This window comes from Mobula birostris, chromosome 19, assembly GCF_030028105.1.
Source record: "Mobula birostris isolate sMobBir1 chromosome 19, sMobBir1.hap1, whole genome shotgun sequence".
Taxonomy (NCBI): Eukaryota; Metazoa; Chordata; class Chondrichthyes; order Myliobatiformes; family Myliobatidae; genus Mobula; species Mobula birostris.
In genome coordinates this window covers 21,000,476-21,012,283 of record NC_092388.1, presented here as the reverse complement: position 1 = coordinate 21,012,283, position 11,808 = coordinate 21,000,476, and the positions used below count along the sequence as shown (strand labels likewise).

Here is an 11,808-nt window from a genome sequence, read left to right as displayed (position 1 = left end):
GCTTCACCCATCACTTTCTAGCTTGTCCTGCTTCCCCTCCCACCACCTCCTTATATTGGCATCTTGCTGCTTCCTTTCCAGTCCTGACGAAAGGTCTCACCCCAAAACATTGAGTGTTTATTTATTTTCATGGATGCTGCCTGTCCTGCTGAATTCCTCCAGCATTTTGTGTGTGGTGGTCTGAGTACAACAGGATCATTGTATTTCTGAATGCTTCTGTCAACGCTTATAACCTTATGCCCACAGTAAGATTTTGATCTCTTTCTAACAGTACTGAATTAACGCATTGTTCACTAATTTTTTGAAGGGTCTGCTCCACATAAGATCTGACAACAATTGGAAAACTGTCATTTTTATTTACTGACATGCAAAATACAGTCCATGCAACTGCTGATTTGAAAAATCCATCATTAGTAACAGAGCCAATACTGCTCTCTTTCAACTTTCAATAAATGTCCCAAAATGTTTTACAGTGTAAGAATATTAAGAAATTTAGTAAAATCCAGATAAACCTGTATAAAAAAAAGATACTGATACATTTCAAGGCGACATGCTGTTTCTTATGCAAAGTAGTCTTGTCTTGTAAAAATTTCTTAACAGTACAACAGCTTTGAAGAATGCAGGCCTTGTTGTTTAAGCATGCAAAACATTTCTTCTCATTCATTTTAAAAGTCACTGTGACGTGCTCTACATTAGTATTTGCACTAAGTAAATGGTTACTAAAGTATTAGGGTCCGACAGTTCGGGAAGACTCGTAGTCAGACAGACATTTTGGAGGAATTGACTTCCCATTGTAGTAGTCCACCACTTGGTTAGGGACCTCAGCAAGGACACTCTTCGCAAGAGCGGCAGGGGACGCCTGTAAGAACAAACAGATTATAACTCTGTTATGTCTAGGAATAATGACAGTCATTTTAATTAACAACAGAAGGCAGCTGCAGGAAAACAGAAAGTCATTCAGCATCCAGAGGCAAAGGTTTGGTCAACAGTTTGAGTCAAGACCCTGCACCAAGACATGGTGCAAAGGCCAGAGAGCCAATATAAAGGATTGAGAGAAAGTGGGGAGTTAGGAGCTGGCAAGCAATGGTCGGATCCAGGTGAGGTGACATTGTGAGCCTAGTAGAGGAGAGAGGGTAGAGATAGCAACATAGGTGATGTGGAACCAAATAAGAGAGGGCTGATGGGCAGGTGGGGGCAGGAAGCAGATAGAGGTCCCAGTGGGTACAGTTTGTGGCTGATTGGCATATGGAGTAAGGCGGAGATGGGGCAAGAAACTGGGTAACATGGACTGGGGTTTGGAAAGAAGTGAGTGTGCAAGGGGGCCGGGGTGAATCAGGAGAGAAAGAGAAAAGAGCAGAAGGGAGGAGCAGGTTACCTTAAATTAGAGAATTCAGTGTTCGTGCCGTTGGATTGTAGACTACCCACACAAAAAAAAAGGATATGAGGTGCAGTTCCTTCAGTGCAGGTGTTCCCAGTCTAGGGTCTATGGACTCCTTGCCAAATGGTATTGGTCCATGGCATAAAAAAGGTTCGGGACGCCTGTCCTAGGGTATGTTTAACTTCACCCTGTCAGTGGAGATGGCCAAGAACAGACAGATTGGTGTGAGCATGGGAAGAGAGTTCAGGATGCCTTTGCAGACATAGTGCAAGTGCATGGTAAAGTGGTGGCCTTGTCTGCGCTTGATTTCGTCCATGTAAGGCCTCATTGAGAGCACTGAATCCAGTAGACAAGGCTGGAAGGTGTGCGTGTGAAGCTGTGCCTCACCTGGGAGGGTCCATGGGTGGTGTTGAGAGAAGAGGTGTAGGGGCAGGTTTCCATCAGCTAGGGTTGCAGGGGAGGAGGGTGGATGGGTGGACCAGGTGTCACAGAGAAAGTGGTCCCTGTGGGGAGGGGAAGAAATGTCTGGTGGTGGGATCATGTTGTTGTGGTGAATGTGAAGTATTTTCTTCATTATGTCCACCAAATGTATCGTGATCTCATCACACCTTCCCTTTCCCACTCCTTTCTCCAGAGACTTTTCTCTACCTGATTCACCCTGTCCCCTGCAACTACAGGTGGTGCAACGCCTATCCCTCACCACCATCCAGGGACCCAAACAGCTCTTCCACGAGGCACAGATTCACATGCACTTTCTCTACCATGTCTATCACATTTGGTGTTCCCAGTGAGGCCTCCTCTACATCGATAAGTTGAAGAGCAAACCGCTTTGCCGAGCACTTGTGCTCTGTCTGCCATGGCCATCTTGACCTCCCAGTTGTAAGCTATTTGAACTCCTTTCCCCATTCTCACAGTGGCCTGACTGTGCCCTTGACCTCTTGACCTCCTTCCCTGACTGTGCCCTTGACCTCCTTCCCCGGCTGTGCCCTTGGCCTCTTTCCCCAACTGAGCCCTTGACCCCTTGACCTCCTTCCCCGGCCATGCCCATGACCTCTTGATCTCCTTCCCTGACTGTGCCCTTGGCCTCCTCCCCCGGCCGTGCCCTTGACCTCCTTCCGTGACAGGCTGAGGCCAAACAAAACTAGAAGAACTGCACCTCACATCCCACCCAGACAGTCCATATCAAATAGCACGAACTTTGAAATCTCTAATTTCAGGTAACCTGCAACCCTCTGTTCAATTCATTTCTTTAGATTCACTCAGATTGTTTCACACACACTTCTTTCCAGTCATACCTCTTCCAGCCTCCCATTATCCATTTTCTTTTCCATTCCCCATCTGTCTACTGCCCACTCGCTCTACTCTTTCCACTCCCCCTAATGTTCTCAGTTGTCCACTATCCCTCCCATATCTGGTTCCACTTATCACCTTCCTTTCGTATCAGATTCCATCTTCTGCAGCTCTCCGTTATCACCTCCCAGTCTCGTTCACTTTCTCTACCCATCCTTCCTCACCTGGTTCTACTTATCAACTTGCTCTCTGGTGCAGTGCCTTGACCCAAAATGTCAACTATCCCTTCACAGAGTCTTCCATATACCATCATCTGCAGCTCCTTGTGTCTCTTGTGGCTTCCATTAATGCCAGTCATTGCAAGTTACAGCCAAACACTTTCTGAAGTACTAATCTGCATTATCAAGTAGAAGATATGGACACCACGTTTTAGCATGATGCACAAACAACCACATTTCTGAAACAGAAAGACCTAGATTATTACATGTTGAACATTCATTAGAAGAGCTCACCTGTTCTTCAAAATTGTGTTGTTTTTACACATTGATCAAATTATGTTCATTCCAAATGAATGACACTTATGAAATTTGCACAGATCAACTTGCTGAGCTGTCTGCCTGAAATTCAAATCACTTTTGATTGTTTAAGGTTGGTATCCAGCACTGAAAATGGTGGTAATTCAAACCAGCAAAGGTCTGAATTCCATCTAATTCCCTGGAGACTCTCAGAACTGAACAAGGTACTTAGGATAACAGAGTGTTCTTTCTTGTTTATCACCCATTTCTGTCCTGTTAAAAAAAATGTTTGCATTTGGATTTTTATTCTAAATGATGTTTATTGAAGAGCTTCAGTATATTCCTTAAAAAAAACGTTCTGTATAATTTTCTATTCAAACACTGTTTCAGAAATGGTGGAAAAAGAAGTTCGCACTTTCTGTGCTGTCCTTTGCATTCATTTCAGGACAGCACAGCAGTCAAACAGTGCACAGCCAACTCCCCAAAATAGCAATGTGATAATGGCCAGATCATTCATTCCTGAAGATTAAGGAATAAATTTGAACAGGACACCAGGGATAACTCTCCTACTGTTCCTTAAAAAATAAAATCTTCTACATCTACTCAAGGGAGCAAACAGGGCCTAGGTTTTCTATCTAATCTGGAATAAAAGACATCCAACAATGCACAACTAGGAATGTTGGTCCAAATCTTTGTGCTAAAGACTCTGGAATGGAACATGTATGTGTTGAATATCTGAGTCATAATATCTATGTTCATGTTGATTAAGGTAGGGATGGTTATAGCTAAGGCATATTTCTCACAAGTTAATGTTGTTTTGTATAGCAATATATTGGTCAGAATTCTCAGCCCATCACGATTCCTGTGAAGTACCGGCTATGATATGTCACTATGTTTGTTCCCATGTATTACCATCAAACACAAATGCCCTCAGGAAAGTAGTCAGATGAGCTTTAAAAAGCATAGGGGAAGAGAGAGTTTTCCTTCTTTCATTTATTTATGTTATTAATCAAAGTATACATGTAGGATACAACTCTGAGATTTGTCTTCTCTAGGTAACCATAAAATACAGTAAAACGATGGAAGTTGTTGAGGCCTCCCCCACACAAAAATGAAAAGTAAACAAAACTTGCAAACCCCTCCCCCCAACCGCTCCCTCGCACAAAACTAACAGATTGCCCACTCGGATACATAGAAACATAGAAAATAGGTGCAGGAGTAGGCCATTCGGCCCTTCAAGCCTGCACCGCCATTTATTATGATCATGGCTGATCATCCAACTCAGAACCCTGCACCAGCCTTCCCTCCATACCCCCTGATCCCCGTAGCCACAAGGGCCATATCTAACTCCCTCTTAAATATAGCCAATGAACTGGCCTCAACTGTTTCCTGTGGCAGAGAATTCCACAGATTCACCACTGTCTGTGTGAAGAAGTTTTTCCTAATCTCAGTCCTAAATGGCTTCCCCTTTATCCTCAAACTGTGGCCCCTTGTTCTGGACTTCCCCAACATCGGGAACAATCTTCCTGCATCTAGCCTGTCCAATCCCTTTAGGATTTTATACGTTTCAATCAGATCCCCCCTCAATCTTCTAAATTCCAACGAGTACAAGCCTAGTTCATCCAGTCTTTCTTCATATGAAAGTCCTGCCATCCCAGGAATCAATCTGGAGAACCTTCTTTGTACTCCCTCTATGGCAAGGATGTCTTTCCTCAGATTAAGGGACCAAAACTTCACACAATACTCCAGGTGTGGTCTCACCAAGGCCTTGTACAACTGCAGTAGTACCTCCCTGCTCCTGTACTCAAATCCTCTCGCTATAAATGCCAGCATACCATTCGCCTTTTTCACCGCCTGCTGTACCTGCATGCCCACTTTCAATGACTGGTGTATAATGACACCCAGGTCTCGTTGCACCTCCCCTTTTCCTAATCGGCCACCATTCAGATAATAATCTGTTTTCCTATTTTTGCCACCAAAGTAAATAACTTCACATTTATCCACATTAAATTGCATCTGCCATGAATTTGCCCACTCACCCAACCTATCCAAGTCACCCTGCATCCTCTTAGCATCCTCCTCACAGCTAACACTGCCGCCCAGCTTTGTGTCATCCGCAAACTTGGCGATGCTGCATTTAATTCTCTCATCCAAGTCATTAATATATATTGTAAACAACTGGGGTCCCAGCACTGAGCCTTGCGGTACCCCACTAGTCACAACAGCTAAAACATTGAACCCCTAACTCCCCAACCTCTTCCTCACACAAAACTAACAGATCGCCCACTCGGATACAGCAGCTGAAACATCAAACTCCTAAACCCCTAACCTCTCCCTCGCACAAAACTAACAGATTGACCACTGGGATACAACAGCTAAAACATTGAACCCCTAACCCCCCAACCTCTCCCTCGCACAAAACTAACAGATTGCCCACCCGGATACAGCAGCTAAAACATCAAACTCCTAAACCCCCAACCTCGCCCTCGCACAAAACTAACAGGTCGCCCACTCAGACAACAAAGCCATCAAACACCTAACTCCCAAGCTCCTCGCACGCAAAAAAAACCAGCGACAATAACCTCAAACACCCAACCCCTCCCTCACTCAAAAAAGTAACATCTCGCCCACTCACCAATCGGCAACGGGAAAGAAAACACAGAAAAACTGCAATTCCTTTCTTTCTTACAAGAGAATTGGCAAAATGCAGAGGCTTTTCAGTAAGAAGCTATGTCCTATTATTGATTATTTAATTGTGATTTATTTTATTGAGTGATTCTAGATTTGCCAGATGCCATGTTATGAATTGAACTTAATAGATCATTAGTTAAGGCAACAGGATTACAAACACCATAATTTACCTACTATGTCCATTTCCCCTAAGAATCACACCACTTAGATTCTGAGATGCTATGGGAGTCGCAATAAGACAACTTGTATTTGAAGAAATTATTTTTAAGAAATAACTTGAAATTTCATTCTCATATATCTTCGTAGCAGATCATTGGCAGAGCTTTAAGGGCTCTATACTATTATTCAGTATGAATTGATGTCCTCTATGCAACAAAGGATAACCTGCTTTCTCATGGTTATGGAGCTACCACAGCATTTAGGTTCCCTAACTAGTAATTCAGAGGCCTAGATTGCTAATCTGGTGACAGAAATTCATATTCGATGGCAGCAGCAGAATTTAGATTCAGGTTAATAATTTGGGGTGATAATTAGTAACAATGATTACAAAAAAATCCATCTCATTCAGTAATATCTCTGAGGGGATGAAATTTTCCATTTTTAAATCGTAAGACATAGATGTGGCCATAGACCCATCCTACCCCATATGATTAATTCTTAAATGTTGTCTTGAAAGGCTCAACACCATCTTCCTGATGGGCAATAAATACTGAGTACGCCAGCAATGTCCAGATTCTGAAGAAGCCATTTTATGACCACTCTCTGACTCCTCTATCTCCATCACCAATCATTCTCCTTCTCAAGGCACTTACTGTACAACTATAAGAAAAACAACATTGCTCTTTTCCTTTCCCACACATCCAAGCACTCCTTCCAGACGAAACACAAATTGATTTGCACTGCATTGTACTCATAATTTAGTACTGGAAGAAGGAAATGCAGACTGAGTTTGCTTTTCAGAAAACCTCCATTATGTTTGCATGGGTGACCCTGAGCTGCAAGTAGCCTGTCGCTTTACTTTTCCATCCCACTCCCATTCTAATCTCTTTGTTTTTGGCTCTTACACTGTACATTTGTGGCCAAACAAAGGCTAGACAGAAAGCAACTCATCTTCCGTCTGGGAACATTTCTGTAGTTGGGACTTAACATCTAGCAATTTCAGATAACCAGCCTTGCCTGTTTGTAGCAGAACTGGCCATTTGGGCTGCAAGATAATCAGCCTGCTCATTTTTCCCCTTTAATGTTGTCCTTTGAGTGCTTTTTAGTGTGTTTTAATTTCAGATTACGAGCAATGGCAGTGTTACATATCTTACAGTTGTAGCATTGTTGTGTTTTCTTTCCCCTGTCATCTCTCTTGCTTCTATTTACACCTCCTCCAGACTGATCAGCGATGATTAGCAAGATTTCACCACTCTCTTTTGGACTGCAGTTCTGTTCTCTCAAGTCAGCTGCCCCCATCCAAAAACAAACACACACACACACACACACACACACACACACACACACACACACACACACACACAGTGTTCTGCAAGTTAAAACATATGTGGTTTCTGGTTCTGAAAAGGTCATCACTTTGAAATGTTAATCCTGTTTCACTCTCTACAATTGCTGCCTGACCTGCTGAACATCTCCAGCATTTTCTGATTTAATTTTTTTTTTTTGCAGTGTTTTTTGGTAGGGATAGCTGCACAACTAAAATGTTTGGGGCCACTATTTAAAGCTGCTGGGAACATTAGATGTTTTGTCTGAATGGTGGTACAGGTTGAGTACCACCCCTCATCCAAAGTCCCAAAATCCGAAAACCTCTGTAATCTGAATTGTTTTTTAAGTGCTGACATGAAGTCACAAATGGAAAATTCCACCAGGTGCTGGGAAGGTTCTTGGGCAATGTGTAGGTCTCTGTGCACCACAGACAGTTCTGAGAAGTGATGCCACATGTGATGAACAGAATTTAATGGAAAATAGAAAAACATTGCATAAAGAAAAATAAGTGAAGGTCTTGAGTGTGTATTGAAAGAATGGATTCATCAGTGTCAGAGTGAACATATGCCACCTAATGGTATGCTGATCATGAAACAAGCAACGGGGTCTTACGATGAACTGATTGCTTCATGCATAAAATTATATTAAAATATTACATAATACCACCCCTTGTAATTGCTGTGAAACGGGCGGTTGTTTGAAAAGGATAGCAGGTAAGAAGCCAATCGCAGTGCTAGAACTCGGTAATAGATGTGGTCAGGAGAGGGGGCCATTCAACTCTGACAGTCTGTGAAGGACCTAGCTCCATCACGTTGGACTGTGCTCTGACTGCGGGCTGCTCACTCTGAGTTTCATACCACCTGTACATAAGCTGTATATGTAATGTAAATGAATCTTGTGTTTAGACTTGGGTCCCAGCCCCAAGGTATCTCATTATATAGATATAAGCGTTCCAAAATCTGAAACACTTGTAGCCCTAAGCATTTTGAATAAGGGATGCTCAACCTGTATATGTTAAAATTCAAAGATGAAGATTCAAGATTGTTTAATGTTATTTCCAGAAAAGGAGAACAAAATAATTGTTGCTATGGATTCAATGCAGCGCAAAACAAAAAACACAATAAGATAAAGAACACAATAACAAAAATCACAATAAATATAAATACTTAAGAATTCATAGATTGTTTGTATGTCCATAAAATAATGCTAGGCACAGGAGTGTCTGTACATAAGGTGAATGACAGGAAATGATAAAGTAGTGGTGGTGGTTTAGTGTGAGGAGCTGTTGTCTAGCCTTACTGCTTGGGGGTACTAACAGTTTTTGAGCCTAGTGGTCTTGATGTGGATGCTACATAGTCTCCTCCCTGATGGGAGAGGGACAAACAATCCATGCTCCTTTATTACTTCACTAACATAACGTAAGAAGAATGAATTGGAGAATTGAGTTATCGGGAAAGTTTGAGTAGTTTATGACTTTATTCCCTAGAGAATAGGAGAACGATGAGAAATTTGAAAAAGGTATAAAAATCATGAGGTCTATAGATAGGGTAAATGCAAGCAGTATTTTTCCACTGAGGTTGGGTGAGATGAGAACTAGAGGTCATAGGCTAAGGGTGGAAGGTGAAATGTTGAAGGGGAACATGATGGGGATCTTCTTTACTCAGAGGATATTAAGGGTGTGGAATAAGCTGCCAGCAGAAGAGGTGAATGTGGGTTTGGTTTCAATATTTAAGAGAAATTTGGATAGGTACATGGATGGGAGAGCCATGAAGGGCTATGGTCTGAGTGCAAGTTGATTGAGTCTGACAGAGTAATAGTTTGGCATGGACTAGATGGGCTGAACAGCCCATTTCTGTGCTGTAGTGTTCTGTGATTCTATGACTATAATGCTGCACCCAACTTCCTGAACCCACTGAACAACTGAGCAATTATAAAGTTAATAAATCAAAACCACATCTATTTATAGATTGCATTATATCATTGTTAATGCCTCAGCTGAAATCTACTTCACTCTTCCCTAAGTTCTGAAGGTAATGATCCAAGGACAACTTCTAAGAGCATAAACCTTTCAACGTGGTGCTATGGAAGGGCTTTCAGAAGTGAATGTAAAAAGATTCCCTGAAGAGCAGGGGTCCTGGCCAATAATTACCTTCAATCAACATCATCAGACAGATGATGTGGTCCATATCACATTGGTGTTTTTGGAGGATGTTTGTATGTAAGTTGGCTGCCATGATCATACACTCTAGCAGTATCTGTACTGTAGAGATATTTTATTGCCTGTGAAGTACTTTGAGGTTGAATTGAAAAAAAAAGCTACAGAAATGCAGATTTTTTTCTTCCTACCAAAACATTAAGCAACAGTTTACTTGATTACATGTGGATGCCTCCACTTCTTACTTACATGCTTGAAGTTCCTGAATGGCACAAATTGAACAATGTCTCGTAGAACTGGTTCTCCCTTTGGAGATCGGAGAATGCCATCATCTCCGTCCAGCATCTGCATGTCACTGAAGTCAGCATTCCCAACTCCCACTATGATCACTGACATGGGTAGGTGAGACGCATGGACAATGGCATCTCTGGTGTCAGCCATGTCTGTAATCACTCCATCCGTCAGTATCAGGAGGATAAAGTATTGCTGTTAAACAAAAGAAACAGATCATAGAACGTTGCATTACATTCAGAGACTATCATGCCTCTGCTGTTTCTTATCCAATTAGTCCTAACCCCACATGTGAATATATTGTTAAAAGTTTCAAATGAATCTGCTTCCACCATCTTTTTAGACAACATATTCCAAAACTCTCAGTCCCACAGCATTTAAAAAATTTAATCTCTGTGCAACATTTAATGTAGCAATTAACTTGTTTCTTCTTCATAATCGTCCATCTGTTTGTAAAGAAAATGAATGATATTTCCCTTTGCTCCACACGGAGAAAAATCTTCTCTTCAATCTACAAGAGAATCCTCCCAAGTCCTTTATGGTTCCAGCTGTTATTTTGAATTGTTAAATTAAGCTAATTTAATATAGATTGAGAGAGTCCCACTTTATCCCACTGCCAAAACATTATGTATATTTTATAAACTGACATAATTGTATGAAGATCAAAGCTCTCTCTCTCTCTCTGGCTATCCATCCCATAGGATGATGATGGTTCCTTTCAGTCAGTTAGTGGGGTTTGAAAGGAACAGCGTGTGTGTGAGTGGATTTTAGGTGAGTAGGGGGTTGCACAGGTCCAGACCCACCCTCTCGACATCCCCTCCCGGATCCAGCGGCATGGTGGGGTCCAAGACGGCTAGGGGAAGTTCTGTTGCAGTGAATGGCCAGACCAAGCTTTGATGCAAGGGATGCCCTTTCCACGCTTCACGGCATGTGTTTGCTAGATGGCCGTTGACCCAACGAGAGGGTTCATCCGCCCTTTGACAGGTCTTGTTTTTCGTCCTGCAGGGTGTCTAGCCACCCTCCTCACCAGGCAAGCCTGGTGGGGGAGCCAGTTTAGTCACCGACCACCCGACCATGCGACAAGTAGTACTGGGTTACATGGTACCAGTAGCACTCAGACGGGTGACCACTCCCAGCTTACTCTACCAGCCTGCTGGGGACTTGGCCGAGTGTAGAGATGCAGCAGTTAAAATAAGACAAAGTGTAGAAATCTTTCTGTCCCATTTTCTTATTTGATAATAGCATCTTCTTACTTAACACAGGATAGTTGCTTTCGATGGACTGTAATAAAAATTGAATGGACTGGTACCTGGGCTGGAGAATTAGACTTGAATATACTCTGTCTAATTCTATCAGGCTGAAATGAAAATTAAGTGCTCTGAGTTCTTTTAAGGGGCTTTAACCAGGAGATGCCAGGAGGACGTTTTCTCTTGCCAGAGAGAGTGATCTCAATCCTCGAATAAGAGGTCAGACATTTAATAATGAGAGGAGGGCAAATTTCTTCACTCAAATGGTTATAAATCTTTGCAATTCTACATAATGGAGGCCTGTGGATGGTTAAACATTGTGGTGATCCATAGGTGAGATTTGATTGAGCTTGGTAATGCTGAGGGAGGAGAAGCCTACCCACAATGTCACTAAATGACAGAGCAACACAGAGTCAAATGGACTCACATTTCTTATTTTCTTTTGTATGTTGATTGGTGTCATCCTCCATAAATTAAATGAATGGCACCAAGTCGCTGCTACTGGACCACCAAGGCTGTAGTGTGCACCAACCACATCACCTTCCCAGGGATTCTGTGAAATCATCTTCCAAACCTGTCATCTCTACCACCTTCAGGTGCTTTGGAAGCACTTACACCCACAGGTTCCCCCTGGTCACACAGCATCCTGATCTCAAATAGAATATCAGTTTTCCTTCACTATTGTCTTGCCTAAATCCTGCACCTTCCTACTCAACAGTGTTACGTGAATACCTTCAGCAAGAAGACTGCAGTGGT

General features: G+C 42.4%; 1 protein-coding gene across 6 annotated transcripts in view; it reads right to left on the bottom strand.

Moving 5' to 3' along the window:
* Positions 1 to 352: 352 nt before the first annotated feature.
* The window catches only part of cpne4b (copine IVb), a 564,934-nt gene continuing 553,478 nt past the window's right edge, over positions 353 to 11,808 (bottom strand). For all 6 annotated transcript variants that reach the window (XM_072283307.1, XM_072283308.1, XM_072283309.1 and 3 more), the window contains 2 exons: positions 9,764 to 10,000; positions 353 to 859 (listed from right to left, as the gene is read on the bottom strand). In XM_072283307.1, the coding sequence (XP_072139408.1) occupies positions 728 to 859; positions 9,764 to 10,000 (369 nt within the window). In that variant the 3' untranslated portion in view covers positions 353 to 727. The remainder of the gene's footprint in view (positions 860 to 9,763; positions 10,001 to 11,808) is intronic.